Raw genomic sequence first — 23227 nt, forward strand, 5'->3', positions numbered from 1 at the left:
TTGTATGTTTCTCTTTGCAGCTGTCCCTCTACAAAGCTCAAAAATAATTAAAACTGTAGAAATTAAAATATCATTAACATGATAAACTATTTTTTTTTTTTTTTTGATAATTTCCTGCAACTTTCCTTTCACCATACAAGACCATAACAGACATGAGTTTACAACAACACAACAAACAACACAGGAAAAATAACTTATAGATATCACCATACTTTTCCAGTTATTAAAAAAATATAATATTTTATACATCCAACAAAATAAAACCAATAAGCATACTAATGAGGAAAACCCTGCAACAAACAACATAGAGATTAAAAACCACAAATGCTCTATGTATGAAACACGAGCAGTCATTTTGGGCAAAACCATTTTAAGGTACAGTAATTGTCTCACTGAACTGAATGTAATAATTCATGCAAAAATCAATTTGCACATTGACTCATGTTTAATCACTGAAGCATCGAGGCTTTAGTAACCTGTAGAAGATGCTGGGCTCCTTCTCTTAGGCTGGATGCCTTGAAGGCCGTGTAGAAGGAACGAACCTTCCTCTGATTGAGCCACTTTATCATGTCATTAGAATTGTGCTGAGAAACAGACTTCTCATCATCCTGAAAAGCAAGAAACAGAGCCATAATATCTTTTTTTTTTTTTGTCTTTTGAGGAGAGAATTGTCTAATTTAGAACCAGAATTTGAGGTCTGATGAGACTAAACCAAAGAGTGTCTGTATGGCCCAAATCACAATGAACACCATGTAATTTACCATTTCAATTCATGTGAAAGAAGATGTGGTAGAGCAGGGGTTTGAGGTCCACTTTTCTGCACAGTTTAGCTCCAGCTCGCCTGCCAGTAACTTTCTAGTAACCCTGAAGTCCTGGATGAACTTGTTCAGGTGTGTTTGATTAGGGATGGAGCTAAACTCTGCAGGAATATGGACCTTGAGGGCCAGAGTTAAAACCCCTGTGGTAGAGTATGGCACTAGCATTGTCAAGCTAATGGGTTTAATTTTCAGGAAAATAACAGATTTTTTTTTTTTTTTTTTTTTTGCTTTCAATGCAATAAAAAAGGCGCTTTGGATAAAAGCATTGCCCGCCTTCAATGCAATGAAATCTAAACATTGATCACAATTATTAGATACAGCTGGAAGTAAAACCTGACATTATTTCATAAATGGCATACTAAATCAAAATTGACAAACTCAGAATTCTCAATTTTTATTTTGTTAGATTCGACTTATTCCTTAGTCTATATACTTCTGTCATATAACCATGAGTTTGAAAGTCTCGCTGCCGTATTGTTGTATTGTTTAATGCGGAGAAGCCTCTTCACTCACTGAAAAGAGACCCAGGGACGAGCTCTCTGTGCCCTCCTGCCTGCGTTTAGACAAGCGCTGACCCATGTGTACACCAGAAAACTCTGAATATCAGCTGTTCCTGGAACGCAAAAATAAAGAAAGAAAGAAAGAAATAATGCATTTAAGCAATAGCTGGTCTAAACCTAATTTTATTATTTATTTTTGAAGCATGTTTCTTTTTAAAGAAATAAACACACACACACATTAATATTATTTATTTTAAATATTTGAATGTTTATACATTGTATGATTTATTTAATTTAATGAAAATTTTTATATTTTATATAATTTACCCAAAATCAACAGAATGAAGAAAGAAAGAAAGAAAGAAAGAAAGAAAGAAAGAAAGAAAGACCATGATGTAGATTCTGAACCACTTCCAATAATTCTACTGCTTTAATCAACCTTACAGAGAGATGTCTTTATTTTTATTGGGCTAATAGTAGATGTGTAAAAAGAAAAAAAGAGGTTTGATTTTACTCCACTTACTTTATGTTTTTTTTTTTTTTTTTCAGCTGGTTGGCGGCTGTTCTCCTGTTCCTTTGCAACTTAATTCCTGAATGAGTGAAATAAAAATGAACAAATAGACCACAACACCACCTTACAGAATTATTATTTAATCTTCTTTTGAGCAGCTCTGGAGTTTTGTCTTCGGTTATCATCTCCTCTCATCCCACGAGCGCTGGTTTCTGCGTGATTGATAACAGAGAGATGTGAAGCGCGCTCCGTTTCCTCTCCGGATTCTCCTGATAGCGGTATCTGTGTCAACTGGTTCCGCTCAATCATTAACCCAAATAAAGACATTTAATATGAGACTGATATTACATTACACAGAATGCAACGATAAATGGAAAGAGTGTATAAGAAGCTAAAAAAAGGCTTTATATAAAAAGACTGATATAGTTTTTTTTATGATAGGATTGAAAGTTTATGATATAGTCAACACAGTAATATGGTATTTAGGCTTTTATATACACAAAAGCAAATGTACAGCTAAAGACACACAAGTAGGCTACTGTACTTTATTGTTACTGATTTCGCGATCTTTTGGAGAAACTCTTTTCACAAACGTAGACTTTATGGCCTCGATGTCTCAAGTTCACTTGTGTAAAGAAACGAGTGATCTTGGATAGGAAACTTTTAACATAACACAACCGTGCAATATACCATATTCTGTCTACGCGCACACACACTCGTAGATTTGTATAAAAACCTCAGTGTGTTGGCTAACTGCTCATCACTGACTGACTCATCTGTAGGCCTGTAAACGGGTGCCACAACGGTTCAGATAATTCCTGGAATTAAGCACAGCACTGAATATATGATCTAGGATTAATTTTTGCATAACATTTCATGAGAAATGTATCTTATCGTGACATAGCTCTTTTAAGAACATTTTATTAAAACGTGGATGCTCGCGTCCATTCACTCGAGTAGGCTATCGTTGCAAGTGCAAAACCGTTTACACTTTCATTTAATTTCATTTCATTACTAGGAAGAACATGCTATTCGCCTGATGCTGTAGGCCAACAAATAGTGATATATATATGAAACATATAATAAATCAGAGTTTATAAAGACACCTGTGTCAGTACATTTCAATAAAAAGGCAATACATTTCGTTTACCAAAATTGAAACAAATCTTACATACTAGCCTATTTGTTACAATTTTAAAACAATTCTAAATATTATAAAACGCACATTTTCACATAATAAATATTGATTAAAAATCATGGTCTGGACAATATGTAAAACAAGAATCATCAGTGAAATGAGAATAAAAAAAAAAAGTAAAAATAAAAAACCTCCGACGCGATACATTAATGCGAATGCAATGACCCTAAAATATAAAATGTTTTTTAAAATAAAGCAGGCAATTTTCTTTCCTCCTTAGTTTAGGTAGAAATATGACGCAGACGTGTTTTCAAGAGATTAACTATAGTTATCTTATATCTTATGTTATCTTATATTAGACTACCGTTCTTTTCTTTATTCTTTATTTCGCTCAGGTCACGCGCATGCCTCTGTCATGATAACACTGCGCGCGCTGCAGCCAAAATCTATTATTAGTCCATCAGTAACAAACACAAATAAAAACGCACAGCGGGCGGCCGTGTAACGTGACTGCAGCTCGGGTCATACGAAGAACCACAAACAGACTTAAAACAGCATTTTTACAACAACCTTTAGTTTTCTCTTCCACCGTTACACAGAAAGTAAACCCGTTCGCAGTCTGCAGCTGTTTCAAGGTAAGTGCAAAGCTTCGAGTAGGTTATATCTGATATTAACAACAAAAATAACGGTGAGCTGGAGATGGTTAAACTGTAATGAGGGGAGTGTCATAGAGTCATTATTCATGTTCAAGAGCCTCTTGTGAGATTGTGCAGACAGAGATTGTGTTTCAGTGGGGTCACCTCTGATATTATGACCACGATGATAAAGACTCAGTGCTCAAGATCAATGCCAATGAATAAAACCTTTTTAAAATTACTGCTAAATAGAAGTTGCTTATTAACTTTGTGAAAGATAAAGTATGCTGGACCGTGTGCTTAAAAATTGGAACACTACTGTAATATTTTGAAATATTATTGCAATTTCTAATATTGGTTTCCTGTTTTAATATACTTTAAAATATAATTTGAATAATGTGATGCAGCGCTGAATTTTCATCAGCCATTACTCCAGTCTTCAGTGTCCTTCAGAAATCATTCTAATATGATGATTTATTATCAGCGTTGAAACTGTGTGGTACTGCTTACTTTTTTGCAGCATCTTCCTGATAGCAGAGGCAACAGTGGCACTTCTTTGTTAGAAATGCTTAGCTGAATTAACTGAATGTGTCCATACTTTTGATAGGTTTCCAATGTCTCAGTACAAAACCAGAGGGAAACTAGAGAAAAAGGTAGCAGATAAGTCCATTCATCCCCAGTCTTCTGTGAAAAGCAGACATGCAGCAGGTGAAGACAGAAGAGAAAAGGAAGCTGGAAGTCACATCGCATCATCAAGTCTAAAAAGAAATGTTAGAGAAAAAAAGTCAATCGTCCCTCCAACTCCTCCCACATCAACCCATTCCCCGCCCACTTTCAGAAAACCTCCTCCTGTAGAGCCTCTCTTTGACCCGGAGCTCCGCCCCTTTGTGTTTCCCACACACTGCGACGCTCTCTTCGCCTCACTGCGAGGACTCAAGGAGGAGGGGCTTCTGCTGGACTGCAGTTTAAAACTCCTGGGCAACTCCCACAAGGCTCACCGACTGGTGCTGGCTGCTGTCAGTCAAACGACAGAGGCGTGGCTGTTATCTGGAGAGGCGGGGCTTAAGGAAGTGGAGCTGGATGGAGGACGGGTGACTCCTGCAGGACTGAAGGCTGTACTGGACTTCAGCTACAGTGGAGAAGTGGACAGAGGAGAAACGGATGAGGTGCTGGAAGCCTGTAGGTGTTTAGGGGCAGAGAGACTCGAGCGACTGTGTGGCAAAGATGTTGTGGTCAGCGGGAGCGAAGAGAGAGAAAGAAGCCTGAGGTTCATCCGAACACTGTGGGAGAGAAACATTGGCTGTGATGTCATCATACAGACAGACAGTGGAGACCGTTTCCCTGGTAACAGAGAGATCTGAAATTCAAGCTAAACAGAAATAATATAATTAAACTAATAGCAATTAAAATTAATAGGTAATAAACAAAATTAAATATTACATTTAGTCTTGAGGCCAGATACTCTACCAAAAATAAATGGTGCTGAAAGAATATGAATAAATATTAGAATTCAGGTAAAGGGTGCATTTAAGCTTGATTATAGCTACAGTCAAGCTACTCTTCTGAAAAAGTAGTTAGCTACACTACAAGTTACTATAAAAGCTAGCTATGCTGAAACTACGATTTTACACGATGCGAAATAACTGAATAAGCATAAATGAGGAATGCTTAAGTAAAATTTAAAATGACAGTGCAGTACAATTATGATGTCAAAGTCTATTGTTTTATTACATACAATATTCAAATATTATGAAAAAGCAAAAATTAAAATGAAAAAAAAAATTACAGGGATGTGATTTAAGAACAACGACAACAACAAAAAAAAATATATATCCTGTAAACTTCTGTAAACTGGAGAACAACATATGGAATATCATACATTTACTTCAAATTTGTTTTGAAAGAAATATTATCTTTACCCATTTTTTTTTTTGTTGGAAAAATTATATAGTGTGAAAAAAATATTATTTTTGTGAAAAAAATAATAATTTTTTAGATATTATTAAATTGTATGTAAGAACAATGACAAATTTGAAAACAAAATAAGTCAGAAAACAGGTAGGTATAGTTTGAGACAGCGCGGGATTACTCACCACTGACTGGACGAGACATCTGTCAATCAAGGTATACAGGAAGAACCAGCCGAAGAACAGTGGTAGAAAGTTCGGAGATGGTATTAAAGTAGCTCAGTTTAAATGTTTGGAATCAAAAATACGGAGTGTCTATTTACATTTAGTGCAAATAGCCTGCCTTGTTGGTGGTAATTCTGCTCTCCAACGTGTGATTGGGCTGGTCAACACTTTAAAAGCACCTGTGAATAAATGGCTCCAGTGGTGGAGACGGTTAAGTGCTTGTTGTCTGCTTTTTGATGTGATCGACCCGGGTTCGATCGCGCATTTTGCTGATTTTTTTTTCTCCTTTTTCAAATCTCGTATCACATCGTAAAGGCATTTATTTTCATAAAAATTAAGGAAATAATCAAAAAGTTAAAAGTAATGTGTGGGGTAGGGTAAGGCTAGGCGTAGGGAGGGATTTATTGTACCAATAAGGTGGCATCCATTTAATAATTTGAATTAAAATTATAATTTGCACTCAATACATTATTATTGCATACTGTTTTATAATGTACTACAATACTGAAGTGCAGATAATTGCCACTATTTGCAACAAGTAGTGTACATAGCAGAAAATCAGGCTATTTTAACAGTGTAAATAGGTATTTGCACTTAGTGTGAATATAATCCATTGCTAATACGAGATTTGAAAAGGGAGGGAGAAAAAAAGTTTGGCAAAAGGAGGGCTGGAACCTGGGTCGATCACATCAAATAGCCGATGGCAGGAGCTTAACCATCTGCACCACTGGAGCTGATTATTCACAGTTGCTTTTAAAGTGTTGACTATCCCAATCACATGTTGCAGGGTGGAATTACTGTACATAGCCTCTGCCAACAAGGTGTAAATAGACACTCCGTATTTTTTATTCCATTGTAAGGGCAATTCATACAATACATTTAAACTGAGCTACTTTTTATACGATTTCTGAACTTTCTACCATGACTCTGCTGTTCTTGGCTGGTTCTTCCTGTATAATGGCGCTGTCTCAAACTATACCTACCTCTTCCAGTTTGCCTGATTTGTCGTTGTGTTTTCTGATTGATTTTGTTTTGGAATTTGTCATTGTGTTTTCTGACATGTTATAATGTTTTCTGAATTGTTGTTGTGCTTTCTGAATTGTTATTTTGTTTATTAGACTTCCATTTGCATTTGTAATTTGTTATTTTGTTTTCAGAATTGTGATCTGTTTTGCACTTCTCGGCCACCGTAATTTTTCCATTCACACACAGCCGGAGGGCGCCCTTGTGCAAAATCTCAAAATGCCTCACAGAAGTAATATAACACTGAGCTGAATAAAATGAAGATATTAATGATTTGACTGACTAAGCAAAGACAATAAACACATGGCTGCAACAATATATGATTTGTCTGCGCTCTTCAATCCATCTCTGGCATTTTCCTAAGAATAGAAGGTATATTTCTAAAACAATGCTAAACAAAATAGCATAGCATATGCAGCATATCGCACTAAGCCAAATTGTTATTCTTATTGCCACAGTTCTTTTGGTTGTTACTATAGTTGTTACAGGAATAAAATGCAAAGAATACTTTTTTTTTTTTGGGGGGTGGGGGGGGGGGGGTCTTTAAAATAAATTCACATTTGCTGATTATATCATAGTTGACATGTATAATCTATTTTTTAGAAAACAAATCAGTGTGCAGTTAAACTTTTCAATTTTGTCTGCAGCATTTATAATTGTGCATAAAGTCATTTATGTCATATCTATATTTATCCTTGAATATTCTCTTCTAGCTCATCGTGTCATATTAGCAGCAGGTGCGGACTACTTTCGCGCTCTGCTCTGCGGAGGGTTACGGGAGTCAGGTGAGGGTGTGGTGTTACTGCGCGGCGTGATGTCATGGGTGCTGTGCGATCTGCTGGACTTCATTTACTCTGGCCAGCTGAACCTGAGCTGCAGGAATGTGTGGGATCTGACAGAAGCAGCTTCACAGTTTCAGCTGCAGGGGGCGCTGGCGCTGTGCTTAAACTTCCTGCAGGATAATATGGATGAAACATCTTGCCTGGATATTCTGGCCTTGGCTGAAGCCTACAGTCTGGAGGATCTGGGCAGACGGGCAGAGGACTATGTTTTAGCCCACTTTCAGAGGGTCGCAGATGGGGAGAAGTTCAAGGATCTGCCCTTCGTCCAGCTGCAGCGTCTCCTGGAGAGAGATGTGCTCAATGCAGACAGTGAGGTAAACTCTGAAGAACTACAACCCAAAATTAAATTATATTTAAATAAAATTCATAAAAAAGAGAAAGAAATAAACTCAAGCGGAAAATAAATTATATTTGTTTGTTTTTAATAAACTAATAAATAAAATCTATCCAGGAAATAATATTTGTGGAAATTAAAGCTGCTTATAAAAGTTCAAGAAATAATAGGCAGAAACTCAAGGAAAAAATACAATTAATTTTCAATAAAATGTAAACTAAAAAGTAAATAAAACCAATTTAAGGAATCTTATTTGTGGAAATTAATACTGCTTATAAAAGTACAATAAATAAAAGGCAGAAAATTAAGCCACAATTAAATTTATTTCAAATAAATTCAACAAATTAAAAAATGTGATACAGCTTAGAAAAGGAAACAAACAAAAAACAAAACAAACAGTCAACAACACCACCACCAACAAAAAAATTTGTACAAAGCTACACTGTGATTGTGAAGTTAACCTGTAGTTACATTTTGATTAAATGTTTCATTAATGTGCTGGACTCTCTATATAAACCAGCCTTTCTCTTTCTGTCTCACCTAGCCTACATATCTGCGTCTTTCTAAGCAATTCTGGAACTTCACATTGATGCAGTTTTCAAGTTCCTGTCACTCTACAATCACTTATTTCAGGAAAAGCATCCACTAATTTAAACAGTATAAATGGAAATGTCAAATGCATTGTTACTTTCTGAATGGCTGTATCAGCATGAAAAGAGCAGCAATGGCAGCAGCTCATCCAGGTGGCATTACCTGTGTCGCTCCGCCATGGAGTCAGTTGTGTACCGGTGCAGGGAGTTACTGTCGAAGATGTGCTGCTAGCAATCAGAGAAAAAGTTGGATATGAAAACATTACTTCGGCATCCAGGATGTATGAAGCAGTAGTGGTGTTTGTCGAGAAGAAAGATATAGTTAACCGGTTGGTAAGAGACAGAATTGTTGTAAGTGGCGATTTTCTTATAATTTCACCGCTTGTTACTCCGATGATTAGAGTTATGATATCCAATGTGCCTCCTTTTATTCGGAATGATGAAACTGAGAAGGCTTTATCGCGACATGGTAAATTGGCTAGTGAAATTAAGATGATTCCATAGGTGTGTAAAAATTAGAGGTTGCACGACTACTGATTTCTGCTAGTCGATTTCTTATTTAAAAAATACTCAAGTTACTCGACTACTCGTGGTTCATGCTATTGTAAATGAAAAGACATTAAATAGTTCTTATCAATAAACGCTTATTAATTCATAGCTTGATGCAACAATTACATATGTAAATCGTCAAAACTTTATAATTCTGACATTACATATTTAAATTTTCATGTAACTGCAAGTATTTGTATTTGTATCTGTATTTGTATCTGTAACAATCACAAAATTATTCTTATCTGCATCCGGATAAAACCAGGTGAAACGTTGTACAGTTACTTGATAAGACCGTTATGACTATCTTTTTTTTTCATAGTTATCACTGAACAAGTATGCCGTGTTAAACTAAAATAATTATTAATTTCTAAAAATATATTTATCATGCAAGCAGAGAGATGTCATGACAAACGTTTAGTGATGATTTGAACTCGACTGAATTAATTCAATGCGCACATTTTCATTACGCAGAACTCTTTAAGCGACACTTTTTTTGAACTTCACTAAACAAATGTGTGTGTGCCTCGCAAACCAGCAAAAGATAAAGATGCAAACATGTAGGACAAATAGAAAATGTATCTGTATCTAAGTTGATTATTAGCCTACTCTTAGAGAGAACTGGTTTGGTTTTTGAGAGACTGAGACGCACAATGCGGCTGTTTGATTGGTGACCGCGCTGTGCTTATTCCATTCATTCGTATCATATCGTAGCCTAAAGTTTAAATCATTGCCTTTTAAATATATACAAATAATAGAATGTGTATGATGTATTATTTTATAGGTGATATTACTCTTGCCAAGCTCTGATTTCTGAGAGATGCACGGAGAGGCAACAGCAATGTTTGATTTGCGCTCTTTTCATTCATAAAGTTTTCAAAACATTCATTCACTACACACTCTATTGCGTGACTTTAGAGTTCTTTGTATAATATTGCGCTGATCCCCTGGCTCAACTGTTATCTAGCAAACACCGGACTGTGCCAGCTTCAGCTGTATATTCAGGCAGAATTATTCCTTGTCCATTATTCGTTTTTAAAACCATTATCCGTGCCTTTCCGAATAAGGTATTCGGCTTCGGGCACACCCCTAATTATTACATTACTTATTTTAATTTTACATGCAACATAGATAAAGTCATAGAAAGTGACAGCTACACGCAATATTGTAATCCTAAAATTCACGTCGTTCTTGCAAACTCTGTGCATGCATTATGGTTAATGCATGCTCGAGTAGTCGATTGTGTCCAATAGCGCCGACTGGTGTTTGAAGTGGTCGATCACTCGACTACTCGACTAGTCTATGCAAGCCCTAGTAAAAATGCCGCTCTGAAACATGTTATGTTTTTTCGGCGACGGGTGTTTATGTTCTTAAATTAATCAGAGTTGGATATAATGTTCAGAGTGTTGCATTAAGGGAAAGCGTATGTTATTTATGCGAACACTGGAAGCATGAAATGTTTTGAGTGCGGGGACATCGGGCATAAAAGGCACACAGGTTAGTGAAATGGAAGTTAGTCTGTCCTCTTCATATATTTTTTTTTTTTATTTTTCCTTTCTATGGTGCTGTTGAGGGTGAGCTCTTTAAATATAAATGGGGTAAGAGATGGAAGTAAATTGGCAGTGATATTAGAGTTATTAAGAGTATTTAGAGTATTAAAAAGATAAATGTAGTTTTCTTACAAGAAACACACAAATTTAGACAATGAATCTGAATGGAATAGATGGTGGGAGGGAATAGTGTTTTAAGTCATGGGACAAATACAAGTGATGGCATAGCCATTCTGTTTTCTAAAGAAATGAATGTTAATATTTTGGTTGTAGAAGAAATTGTAAAAGGAAGAATATTGCTGTTAAAGGTGGAATATGAGGGGTCTGTGTTTGTATTGATAAATGTTTATGCACCAAATAATGGACCTGAGCGTGTGAAATACTTTTTAAAGCTAAGGAATGCTATTAAAAAAAATGATGCAATGTTTGCACTACTATTGGAAGTGATTGGAATTGCACTGTTGATTTTATTAAAGATAGAAATGGAGAAGAACCCTATCATGGATCCAGTTCTGTATTGTCAAATATTTTAAAAGAGTTTGAATTAACAGATATTTGGAGAAGAAGAAATATAGGAATTAAACAGTATACCTGGCTTAAAGTGTCTAATATTGGGGTTAGTGGAGCTAGATTAGATTTTATATTCGTAAAGAATGGAATAATAAAATTATGGATGTTTCTATTTTACCTGTTGGGTTTTCCGATCATCATTTGATATTGTTTGGTTTGAACATGAAAAGAACGTCAAAGCCAAATTATTTTTGGCATTTTAATATTAAACTATTGCAGGATGCTTTATTTTGTGAAAATTTTAAATTATTTTGGAATGACTGGAAGTTAAAAAAAAAAAAAAGATTATTTTGAAGATCTGTGTATGTGTTGGGAGGTTGGTAAAGCAAATATAATTTTTTTTTTATTAACATTATAGTTAATATTCTACTTCTGTGGTGAAAACAGCTAAACAAAAACTTCAAAGAGATATGCAAGCTTTGGAGAATATGCTAATGAATAATAACAATGATGGAAATGTACAAAATGAGCATCTGAAAAAAAAGACGGAACTTGGCTCATTATTACAAGAACAAGTGAAGGGAGCATTAATAAGAGCAAGGATTTGTTCCATTAAAGACATGGATGCTCCTTCTTCATATTTCTTTAACCTTCCTGCAAAAGCAAATGTATCATCTCCGCCTGCCTGATGGGGTCATAACATCTGACCCAGTGGAAATAAGGAAACTGGCAGTTAACTTTTATACGGGCTTGTATGGTGCTTAGTATTGTGATCCTGAATGTGCTTCTGATTTGTTGAGTGATCTACCAAAGCTGACAAATTAACAGAAAAATTCTTTAGATGAACTGATTACGTTTCAGGAGATTACTGAAGCAATGAGACAGTTATCAAATGGACGTTTTTTCTGGAATTGATGGCTTACCAGCAGAGTTTTATCAGTCATTCTGGAATGTACTAGAAAATGACTTATATGAAGTATTATTAGAGAGTATAAAGAACAAGTTACTTCCTACAAGGGCAGTCCTTTCTTTGCTACCTAAAAAGGGGGATTTATACCTTCTAAAGAACTGGAGACCTGTCTCTTTACTGTGCATGGACTATAAAATATTTTCAAAATGTTAAGCAAATAGGCTGAAACATACTTTGGAATTATTGGTTCATATAAATCAACTGTATCCCTAATAGATCAATTATGGACAATTTTTTTATTTTTATTTTTTGGTTAAGAGATGTAATTGATTTTAATCAATTTAATAACGCTGACCTGGGTGTGCTTTCGTTAGACCAAGAGAAAGCTTTCGATAGGGTTAATCATACATATCTTTTTGAGGTTTTAAGGAATTTGGGGTTTGGGAAAGATTCCCTTTCAAGGGAACTTCGAACTGCGTCCTCTAGGGGTCGCTATGGGGAACACCTCGTCGTGACCCGTGTCTGAAGCATACAAATGAAAAACACCAACGAGTTGGCCGGCGACAGCCTCTGACGTCACTACCGGTGCGACTATAAAACAGGCACCGGGAAAACACGTCATTCATCTTCTTCGTCTTCACTGACTGTTTTGTTTGAAGCGTGCATCTGAGAAACGACCACGGTAAGAGCGATCTTTCTCTGTAATTATCATGGCATCCACTAGCAAGGCGTTTAGGCAGTGTGTACATCCGTGTCGGCGTTATTTGACACCTGATGACACACACAGTCTTTGCGTCTTTTGTTTGGGCGAAGAGCAAGCACACGACGTCCTTGAGGGGGCGATTTGCGTGCATTGCGAGCGTTTTTCTATGAAAAAGCTCCGCTCTCGTCTGTCTCTCTGAGAGAGAAAAGAGGGACAGCCATCTGCTTCCCGCGGTTCAGGACCCGCCGCTGCTGAGGCACGGAGGAGAATGAGCTCGTGGGGATCGCAGGTGGATCTCGCTGAGGAGTTTAGAGAGGGACTTTCCCTTTCACGCTCTTCGGCGGCAGACGAGAGTGAACTTCAGGAAGAAGATGTGTTGTCATTAACACTTTCTGATACTGAAGTTAGTGCTCTGCTGGGTTCTGCCCAGGAAGAGCAGGAGATGTCTGAGGGTGAAGAAGCTGAGGCTGAGCCTTCTCAATCTTCCTGCCCTGCGTATGCTGAGCTGTTAGAGGTTATGGAGCGCGCCACGGCAAAGTTGGACTTGCCATGGAAGCGTGCCAGCAAAGTGACGCCGCGTGGTCGCCTCGACGAGCATTATTTGTCTGACCATAGCCCTCCAGCCCAGGTGAGCCTTCCATTTTTGCCTGATTTACACACAGAAATCGAAAAAGAATGGAAGAGGCCGTTTTTTCTTCTCGCATCCATCGGTTTCAGCATACGAGTTATGCCAACATCGAGGGGATGCGCGAAAGCGGCTATGAGAAGATGCCCCCTGTAGAAGAGACGCTGGCTAGCTATCTCTCTGGGGGGAAACATCCTCTCTTAAACCTCCCTCTTTGCCATCTAAGCCCCTACAGGATACATCCCCACTTAAATGGCAGAGCATACGCAGCAGCAGGTCAGGCTGTGGCTTCGTTGCACACAATGGCAGTGCTTCAGGCTTATCAGGCTGATCTGCTGAAGGACCTGGATAAAGGCGAGGGCCTTTCAGCTGACCAGGTAGCCGAGCTGCGCCGCACCACAGACCTCTCTCTCCGTGCTACCAAGCAGGCTGCCTCTGCCATGGGTAGGTCTATGGCAGCCATGGTGGTAACGGAGAGACATCTGTGGGTGAACCTGGCAGACATCGGGAGGAAGGAAAGGGGCTTTCTTTCTCGATGCTCCGGTCTCGCCTTCTGAACTTTTCGGTACCTCCATCGAGACGGTGGTCGAGAAGTTCAGGGAGGCAAGGACACGCTCGGCTGCCTTTAAATCCTTCATTCCACAAAGGTCCAGGTCCGAGCCCGAACAACATAGGGGTCCTGGCCCGTCTAGGTCTGAGGATCAAAGACGGGCGCAGAAGGCTAGTGATGCGGCTAGCGCTCCCCCCCCGCCTGCGGGTAGGGGTAAGAGGAATCGTGGGTCACGAGGACATAAGCAGGACCTGAGGGATGTGATTCAGACGAGGCAGCGTACTCGTCCGAATCAGAGCAATACCTAAGTAGCTACTCAATCCCTTTGGGTGGTCATTTCTGTTTTTATCCTCCCCTGCCTAATTCCCCTGTAACCACCAGCTCTCCACGTGATCGAGGTTAGGTGGAAAATTCTCGAACATATCAGTCTCCTATGCTGGACCTATGATGTTTTGGCTGGTTCTATGTTCATAGTAACCACCTTACTGATGGTCCGGACTAAAGGAGGCTCCCCTTATGCGGGGCTCCAGTACAGCAGGGTGGGTGAGTATGTACCCTTCTGTATATGTTTATGAAAAATTGCTGGTGGTTATGTGTCCTACTAATAAAGTTTTTTTTTTCTGTGAGTTTCCTTTACAGTGCTAAGCAGTTACGGCGTGTACTAAACACTCGTCAGCACCGGCCGTCCGGCCTTGTGCTCTGGTTTAGGCGACCGAGATCACAGGTTTTCTGCGGGAGCCTCGCTGATCATCAGACAGCACTGCAGGGAATTTCATGGATGTCCAGCCAGGTCACCCTGAGGGGCCTCCTGGCTGCTTAATGGTGCTATCGCATCCAGCGGGAAGTGGAGGTGGTAGTTACAGAAGACTTCCTGTATACACTGCCTCAGGTGATGCTCCCCTCGCCAGAGGTGTACAAGATTAACGAGCTTGCCTCGCCCGTGCGGTTCAGCGCCTCTGCGATGCTTAGGAACTTATAAGTACACACGCTAAGCTCTGTGTACTTTCTGGAGACCACATGGTGGTCAGTGTGCACGTGAAAACTTTGCGCACTTTCTAAATCCACGTAAGTGGTAAGTGTGCACGTAAGACTATGCGCACTTTCTAAAAATCCTGTATGGTAAGGGTTACGCGCTCCGCCTCGTTTCCTTTCTTGAGATGATTAGACCTTGGTTCCTTGGGCTCCATTCAGCCAGTGTGAATTCATTTATACACTTCAAGCATCGCTCCCCTCAATATGAGGGGCTATTTGGGCGATTCTCGTGGTAGTTTAGCAGCGTTCCCCTGTTACAAAAAGGGTCGCCTATGAGCGCGCTACTCTGAATTCGGAGTTCTCTTCTCATATGAGATTGAGTTTGCTGTTTTTCCCCAGAGCGCTCCAGCTGTATTTGAAATGTGAAACCATTTCATCTATGAGCTGCTCTATCAGAGTGCCACGAGAGCCCCTCCTTAGAACAGTATTTGAAAATCCATGAGATGGTAAGTGTGCACGTGAAGTCTTTGCACACTTTCTGAAATCCACACTGTGGTAAGTTCGCACGCTAGTGCTCTGCGTTCTTTCTAAAATCCTATATGGTGGGGCTTCGCGCGGTTGCTTCGTGCCCTTTCTTGAATTGGTAAAAAGCCCCGTTCATCTTGGGCGCCACTCCACCCATGTATCCTCGGATACCTATCTAAACAGGGTGTTGCTACTGGAGATCTGTTGAGACAGCTCCTTCAGCAAGCTTTTGAGGAAGCAAGCTGTAGCCCCTGTGTGACAGGCAGGACTTAGTATAAAATGCTAGGTTCCTAGCCGTATCCCTTTAAAGGAATCTTTCCTGATTCCAAGACTTTAGCTCTGCCACCGGGCCGAGGCCCTAACAATTAAGTTGGGTATGTAGCTTAGGCCTTTGGCCGTAAGGGTATTGTCACAGACAGCCGTCTAAACGTCCCGGGGGCAACTCCCATTGAAATGATAGAGTTGGTACTTAGTGTTCGCCATGATTCTGGCCTGCACTCCCCTCAGCATGGCGGCGTGGGTATACTGTTCCCCATAGCGACCCCTAGAGGACGCAGTTGAAAGGGAACGTCTCAGGTTACGAATGTAACCATGGTTCCCTGAGTAGGGAACGAGACACTGCGTCCTCTAGCTCCCTGCCATGCTTCGGACGCAAGCTTCAGACGAAGAAGTGAATGACGTTTTATCCCGGTGCCTTTTTATAGTCACACCGGTAGTAACGTCAGAGGCTGTCGCCGGCCAACTCGTTGGTGTTTTTTCATTTGTATGCTTCAGACACGGGTCACGACGAGGTGTTCCCCATAGCGACCCCTAGAGGACGCAGTGTCTCGTTCCCTACTCAGGGAACCATGGTTACATTCGTAACCTGAGACGTTTTATATCATACATATAACTGCTACATTCTAAAGTTTTTGCGATTGTGAAAGCTGGTGGAGGGTTGAGTGCACCAGTTCCTGTATTAAAAGGAATTAGGCAAGGATGTCCACTTTCGGGACAATTATATAGCCTTGTTATTGAGCCACTGTTGTGCAGACTAAGAAGAAATCTCAGTGGAATTTATTTTCCTGATGTAAATAATATGTACAGAATATCGATATCAGCTTATGCTAATGATGTTACTGTTTTTATTTCTGACCAAAATGATGTTAATATATTAATTAAAGCTATTGGACACTATGAGAAAGCATCATCAGCAAGAGTAAACTGGGAAAAAAAGTGAGGGACTTATTATTGGTCAGTGGAAAAGTGGGCAAGGATCTCCAAAATTACCTGGTGGATTGTTGTGGGTTAGAGATGGGTTAAAAATGCTAGGTGTTTTTTTTTTTTAGGAAATAAACTATTTCAGAATAAAAATTGGGAGGGAATGCTGGAAAAGGTGTCTGCCAGATTGTTCAAGTGGAAAGCGCTGTTACCGCTAATGTCATACAGAGGAAGAGTTCTGGTTGTAAATAACTTGGCTACCTCAACTTTGTGGCATAGACTTATTGACTTATAGCCACCAGAAGAATTGTTTTGTAAAATAAAGAGGACATTTGTGGAGTTTTTTTGGAGTGAAGAACACTGGATTCGTGCAGCAGCACTCTACCTTCCCGTTTATGAGGGAGTCAAGGTCTGGTGGATGTGCGGATTAAGATCTGTGCTTTCAGAATACAAGCAGCACAGAGATTCCTGTATCATAAAAACTTAGCTTGGTCTCAGACTGCAAAAATGATTCTACAAAAAGCAGGTGGTCTTAAATTAGATAGACATCTGTTTTTAATGGAACTGGAAAAAATTAACCTGTCCGGGTTTACATCTTTTTATCGGTCAATGTTGCACTCTTGGAGAACTGTTTTTAAAGAGGAAAGAGATGTTGACGAACCCAGGAGATGAATACAGGAGGAACCGTTGTTTTTTAACCCAGTGGCACAGATAAGACTTTTGTCATCTGTAAGTGTGTGTGCATGTTTACAAAGGCATGGCATTGTGAAGCTGGGACAACTTTTGAAAAATGACCGATGGGAATCAGTGGAAACTCTGAAAGAAGTAACAGGTTTAAAGTCCTCGCGCTTGACTGAAAAGTTGGGGGAAGAAATTGTAAATACATTACCAAGTGGCTATAGAAAAAATACTGGACAAGGATTTCCATCAGACATGAGAAGAGAACTGGACTTTCCAAAAATGTGTTGATGTTTTGTGTATGGTTCATGATGGACATTTGGGTTTGAATTTTTACATTTTATATTTATTATGTAAGTTGTTAATGCGAAGATTGTTATGAAATGTTTTTTTTTTCAAATAAAGTTCTGTCAAACCTCTCCTTCTCTCCCTCTCTCTCTCCCGACAGCTGGCCGTGTTCAGAGCCGTGGTGAACTGGGTGGAGATTGATAAAGACCGGAGACTGTCTCATCTCTCACGCTTGATGCACAGCGTTCGGTTCGCTCTCATGAGACCAGAGGAGCTGCAGGAGGTGCAATACAGCACTTCTGCGTGGACAGTCTCTCACTTTGTTTTCTTTAAAGCTCCATAATGTCCACCAAATCTCCTTTAACAGGTGCAGGACTGCAAGCTGCTGCTCAGGAGTTCAGGAGGGAAAACAGCGCTGGAAACTGTGAAAAATCTCCTGCATGCTGATCGGAGAACATCAGACTGCAAACCACGAACACCGAACCAGGTACATCACAGACAGCTGCCATCTCATTAATAAACACAGCTGAAAAATACAGTTATTACATAAAATCAATAAAAAAGCAAAACTCGTAATTTCATCACAATTCTATAGTCTACACACAACCAATTCACTTCCCTTATTTAACTTCCTAATCAAAAAATCAAAACCAGTTGGCTTTATTGTTTATATCATCACCAATTGTAAACTATCGCCCTGGCAAAATGCTAAATGTGGACAATTATATGCAAAGTATCATTTTAGCATCATGATATTAGTTGTGTATCAGTGATATCATGATATCAGCGTGTTTCTCTTGAATTTGCGTTAGGTTTTGGTGCTCGTTGGTGGAGATTGTGTGAATGAAAATTTCGAGCGTCGAGAGCCGAACCTGTGCCTGTGGTTTGCCCAGCACTTCATGTGCGGAGAGGGACTCATCCGAACCATCGAGTGGAGACCTTTAGCAGACCTCCCCGAGCCGCCACGCTTTCGCCACTGTGTGTGTGTCCTCAACAACACACTCTATATCCTCGGAGGCCGGAAGTACTACGGTGCCCTGGACATACTGAAGACTACTCTGAGGTGAGGGTGTTTGGTTCATCTTGTGTTTGCACACAGCCACAGCTGATTTTACCTCATCTAGCTACTTGATTTATTGTAAAGATTGTGGTCATTGACATGCTGTATTATGAAGACTGGTACAAAAACTTCACTCAAAAGTTAAACCAGTCAAATTCGTAATACTAGCTGTTATGTTAACATTTTTCTATTAAAACAAGCAGAGGTGGAAAGAGTACAAAAATATTCTACTCAAGTAAAAGTACCATTACATTAATGAAATTTTACTTAAGTACAAGTAAAAGTACCAGTCTAAAAATCTACTCAAGTAAAAGTAAAAAGTAACTCATTTAAAATTTACTCAGAGTAAAAGTTACTTAGTTACATTTTAACAGTGGGAGGGAAGCAAAAATGGGACAGGCCAAGGGTGTCAAACTCAGTTCCCGGAGGGAAAACTGTGCTTTGGTGGCTGTGTTTGGAATTATTTTTTGTTGTAAAAATAGAGCAAAAACAGGCAATATGGTGTCTAAAACGCAGGTCTCTTAATTAACTTATTTACTGACCTGTTGTAAAAAATATATATATAGCCTATATATATATAAAATCATGAAAAAGCCGGCATTCTTTGTGTGATTTTGATTTACTAGCTATATGAAATGATATAAATATGTAAATCTTCTGCCCCTATATCTTCAATTTTGTGATCATTCTAAATGTATTTTACAAGACTGAATCACACAGTGAAAGAACGCACTATAAATGCGCGCGCACATCATTAAAACAACAATTATGATATTATCGCAAACGATATATATCGCACACTCCGCACCACTATCTTTTTGGCTAATTTGTGCAATACCTCTTGCTAAAATGTCAAAGCTTCATTTTAACCACCAATGCAGCGATGCAATTATTTATCTTACCTCTACATGCTTGCGAAGGGTTGATGTCGAGATTTTATAAGTTGCTAGTTTGGTCTCTCTCGGCAAGCACAGCTTACACTGCATAATAGAGCTTAAATATGGCCAAAGGTTCACTTCATTTCCTTCGAGTTCAACTTCAGAATATGACGGGGTTTCGTTTTCAGCGGTGTCTGCACCACTAACGCCTGTTTTGTCCGTCTGCATCTTTCTTGTGATTTTAGCGCCAGTTTGCCCTCCTGCCCATTATTTACTGCAGTAGTTTCCAGCGAGGGATTTTTTTTACTCAGTAATTAATGTGTTTTATAATGTAGCGAAGTACAATACTTTAAACAAAATATACTTAAGTAAAAGTAAAATTACAGATTTTAAAAATTACTTTAAAAAGTAGAAGTACACAAAAAAGCTACTCAATTACAGTAACGCGAGTAAATGTAATTCGTTACTTTCCACCTCTGAAAACAAGAAAGATGCTAAACAGCAAACAGTCCAGATTAAAGTTTTAATTTTAAAAAGGCAAATGTCAAATGAAAATGAAATGATTTCCATATGAATAACCTGTGGGCAAATATCACAGATGATTGCTTAATCGAGAGAAGCAGAAATCATCTAGTGTGTGTGTCCTTGTGCAGATTTGATCCTGCTCAGGGCAGATGGGAGCGTCTTCCTGACATGTCCAGACCCAGGGATTACTTCGCTGCTGTGTGTCACAGAGGGAAGGTGTTTGTCCTGGGCGGAAACTGTGATGACGTGAACTGTCTGGACTCAGTGGAGTGCTACACACCTGAGGACAACACCTGGAGGTAAAGACAGTCTACTGCTGTTCACTACAGAGTCTTTACTGGATCCCCCTAACACTGCATGTTTTGAATGTCTCCGTTCTCTTTCACACCAGTTTTCAGGTCTTGGAGTATCTACTAATGGGCTGATGACCTGAACCAGGTGTGTTTGACAAAATGTGCAGTGTTGGTGGGGACTCCAGGAACAGGGTTGAAAACCACAGGTGTAGAGAATCACACTTTGGAGGGGAACAAAGCACTTTTTGACCTGTATAATGAACCCTTTTATTAAAAAGAAAATAAATAAATTTAATTAGATTTAATAAATAGGAAATTAAAAATGTCAAAAGACTAAAAAACTAGAATTTATTGTAAATCAAACAGTTTTGATCTATTTGCAAATAATATTTTCTTATTTTGAAATATTCACACTCTTAATCATGTTGAAAATGGCTTCATAATGTTTGGTCTCTCACATTATGAATCACGTAAATAGTAACCTATATTTGTCATTCAAAATGGCATAATTCCACAATGTCACATTAAATATACCCAGCCAGCATTTAAGTTGCTCTCTAAGTTAAAGACTTAAAATAATTATAAGACTCCTTTTGGAGAAGATTCCAATCTGAAGTGGTGACATGTTTAAAAGAGGTTTTACCGAGCTCGATTCTGACAAGGGGCACACAAAGATTATAATTTGTTTGAGAAAGTAATGAATAATTTCCTTTGTATGAGACAACAGAGATAAAATGTTATAATATATCAACAGATGCCAATGCATTTTTCTCCAAATGCTCAAGGAAGGCCATGCAACTCTTTTATATAATTCACAATTGATGAGTTGGAAATTTACAGTACAATCAGTTATGAATCTCAGAGCACCATGGTACAAAGCATCCAAGGAGGAGAGAAGGTAAGAGGGACATACTGATAAACTACATCCCTGTAATCAAAAACCGGTAAAAACATAACGGACACTATATATATATATATATATATATATATTATATATATATATATATATATATATTTTTTTTTTTTTTTTTTTTTTTTCACATTGAATGAAAAACATAACTTATTTCTAAAGGAAACCCCAACTTCTTTATTTATTTATTTTTCTCAAATACTTGAACCAATATGTGAACCAAAAAGTAGCTTGTTGTCAATAATAATGCCCAGATGTACTCTGACACTATGGTAATTTGGCTCCTCTGAGAAGTTTGAAGAGTTCTCTGAAGAAGTTTTTGAATTTGAAAATAACATGCATTTTGTAACTTTTAATCTTTAAACTAAACGTTTTGACATTCTAACAACAAACTAAGCAGCTCAAGCGAAGCACCATGGCCATTAAACAGAAATGTCCTTTCCTCCTGCTGCTATCACAAGGTTGTGTCATCCTCTGGACGCTGCTCTCTGCGGTCACGCCGCGACTCTCCATGTTGAACGGAGAGATGTTTGTGAACGTCTGGAGGGTGTGACTCTCGTCTGCGCTGCTGTCCGTGTCTGTGGATCTACGACCGGGTGCACGGCTGCTCAGAACGATCACCCACTGACAGCAGGAGCGGGAACGGGCAGTCACGTGATGCTGGTTTCAGGTCAGCGATTGGTTGGTCGTGGTCGGGGGGTTGCAGCCACGTGTGGGGCGGGGTTGGAGACCAGCTGCAGTGTGAGTGGTAGTATGATCCTGTTCACGACTCCTGGACGTCTTTCCCCGTGCTGCCCCGACCGCACCTCTCACCCGCGGCGGCCGCTCTTGATGGACAGCTGTATGTTTTGGGAGGATCTTCAGCTGATTCTGCCCGTGATACACCATGGGTGCACTGTTATGATCCACAGGGAAAGTGCTGGGAGAAACTGGGAGCAATGCCGCGACCTTACGCAGATCTCGCCGCATGCGCTTTACAGCTGCCTGTCAGTCTGAAGAGCTGAAAGAGCGCTTCAAATGAATATTTATTAGTGAATTCTATTACAGTGACTTCCTGGGATTGTTCTGACACTTACACACAAATTTGTCAGGGTGAACAAAATCATAAATGTTAACAGAAACATCCTGTAACAATTAATAGTTATGAGGCAAGTAGGACTAGGCAAACACAAAAGAAACTAGGCAAAAAAAAAAAAAAACTGACTAGAGCTGCAGGAAGATGACATCATGTCTCCACTGATTGGCTAATGTAAATGTAAATGCAACTGTATCAGATATACTTTAAACTAGTTTCCTGCTCTTGTAACTCACATGTAAATACATTTACACAATGTGCACCTTTTTGTGCTATATTATGTAGTTTCTGCTGTTAAAATGGCTTAAGTGAATGTGAACGTGAATTTTAGTATTAGTATGTTAATCAATGGGGGGGGGGGGGGATCAAAGAGAATAATGTAAACGAAAGAAAGATAATTTAAATCAAATGCAAGCATGATTTGTAATAGTGAATTAAATTTACTGTTATATAAGTTGAAATTATATGAAGAGAGCAACAGTGCACCTGCACACAAGTGAAATATAATGTTCTCTGTGCCTATGATTTCCATAAATTAAGAGTTGTGTGTTGTTGTTGTTGTTGTTGTCTTTTATTTGCATGTGTCACTAGATTGTGTGCATAGCACTCATGACACAACAGATACTAATGATGATGCAGAATATGTTCAAAGTTTGTGAAAATATTGTTTAGTTTGGGATGCAGAAGCATGCTGTTGGTCACTGACAGTATCACAGCTGAAAGAAAATGAAAACAAAAATGCAAATGTTGAGGTGGATTTTTCCCGTGAAGCCGCTGTGGAAACACAGTACTTCATTAATGAACAGACTCCAGTCTCTAACACATTCAAATTAACACACTTCCAGAGAATTACACAAAGACCAACACATAAAAAGAAAAAGGGAAAAACGTGAATGAGGAAGA

The 23227-nt window shown here is 38.9% G+C and overlaps 1 protein-coding gene across 4 annotated transcripts in view; it reads left to right on the forward strand.

Annotated features, from left to right (window-relative positions):
• The first annotated feature begins 3377 nt into the window (after positions 1-3377).
• The window catches only part of LOC109044943 (kelch-like protein 33), a 74849-nt gene continuing 54999 nt past the window's right edge, over positions 3378-23227 (forward strand). For 2 of the 4 annotated variants that reach the window (XM_042726744.1, XM_042726746.1), the window contains exons 1-7: positions 3379-3602; positions 4210-4946; positions 7471-7913; positions 17744-17866; positions 17951-18070; positions 18396-18646; positions 20175-20345. In XM_042726744.1, the coding sequence (XP_042582678.1) occupies positions 4217-4946; positions 7471-7913; positions 17744-17866; positions 17951-18070; positions 18396-18646; positions 20175-20345 (1838 nt within the window). In that variant the 5' untranslated portion in view covers positions 3379-3602; positions 4210-4216. Of the gene's footprint in view, positions 3603-4209; positions 4947-7470; positions 7914-17743; positions 17867-17950; positions 18071-18395; positions 18647-20174; positions 20346-20437; positions 20485-23227 lie in introns of all 4 variants that reach the window. The other 2 variants (XM_042726747.1, XM_042726745.1) reach the window with 2 other exon arrangements.

The sequence above is a fragment of the Cyprinus carpio genome, chromosome B7 (assembly GCF_018340385.1).
Source record: "Cyprinus carpio isolate SPL01 chromosome B7, ASM1834038v1, whole genome shotgun sequence".
Classification (NCBI taxonomy): Eukaryota; Metazoa; Chordata; class Actinopteri; order Cypriniformes; family Cyprinidae; genus Cyprinus; species Cyprinus carpio.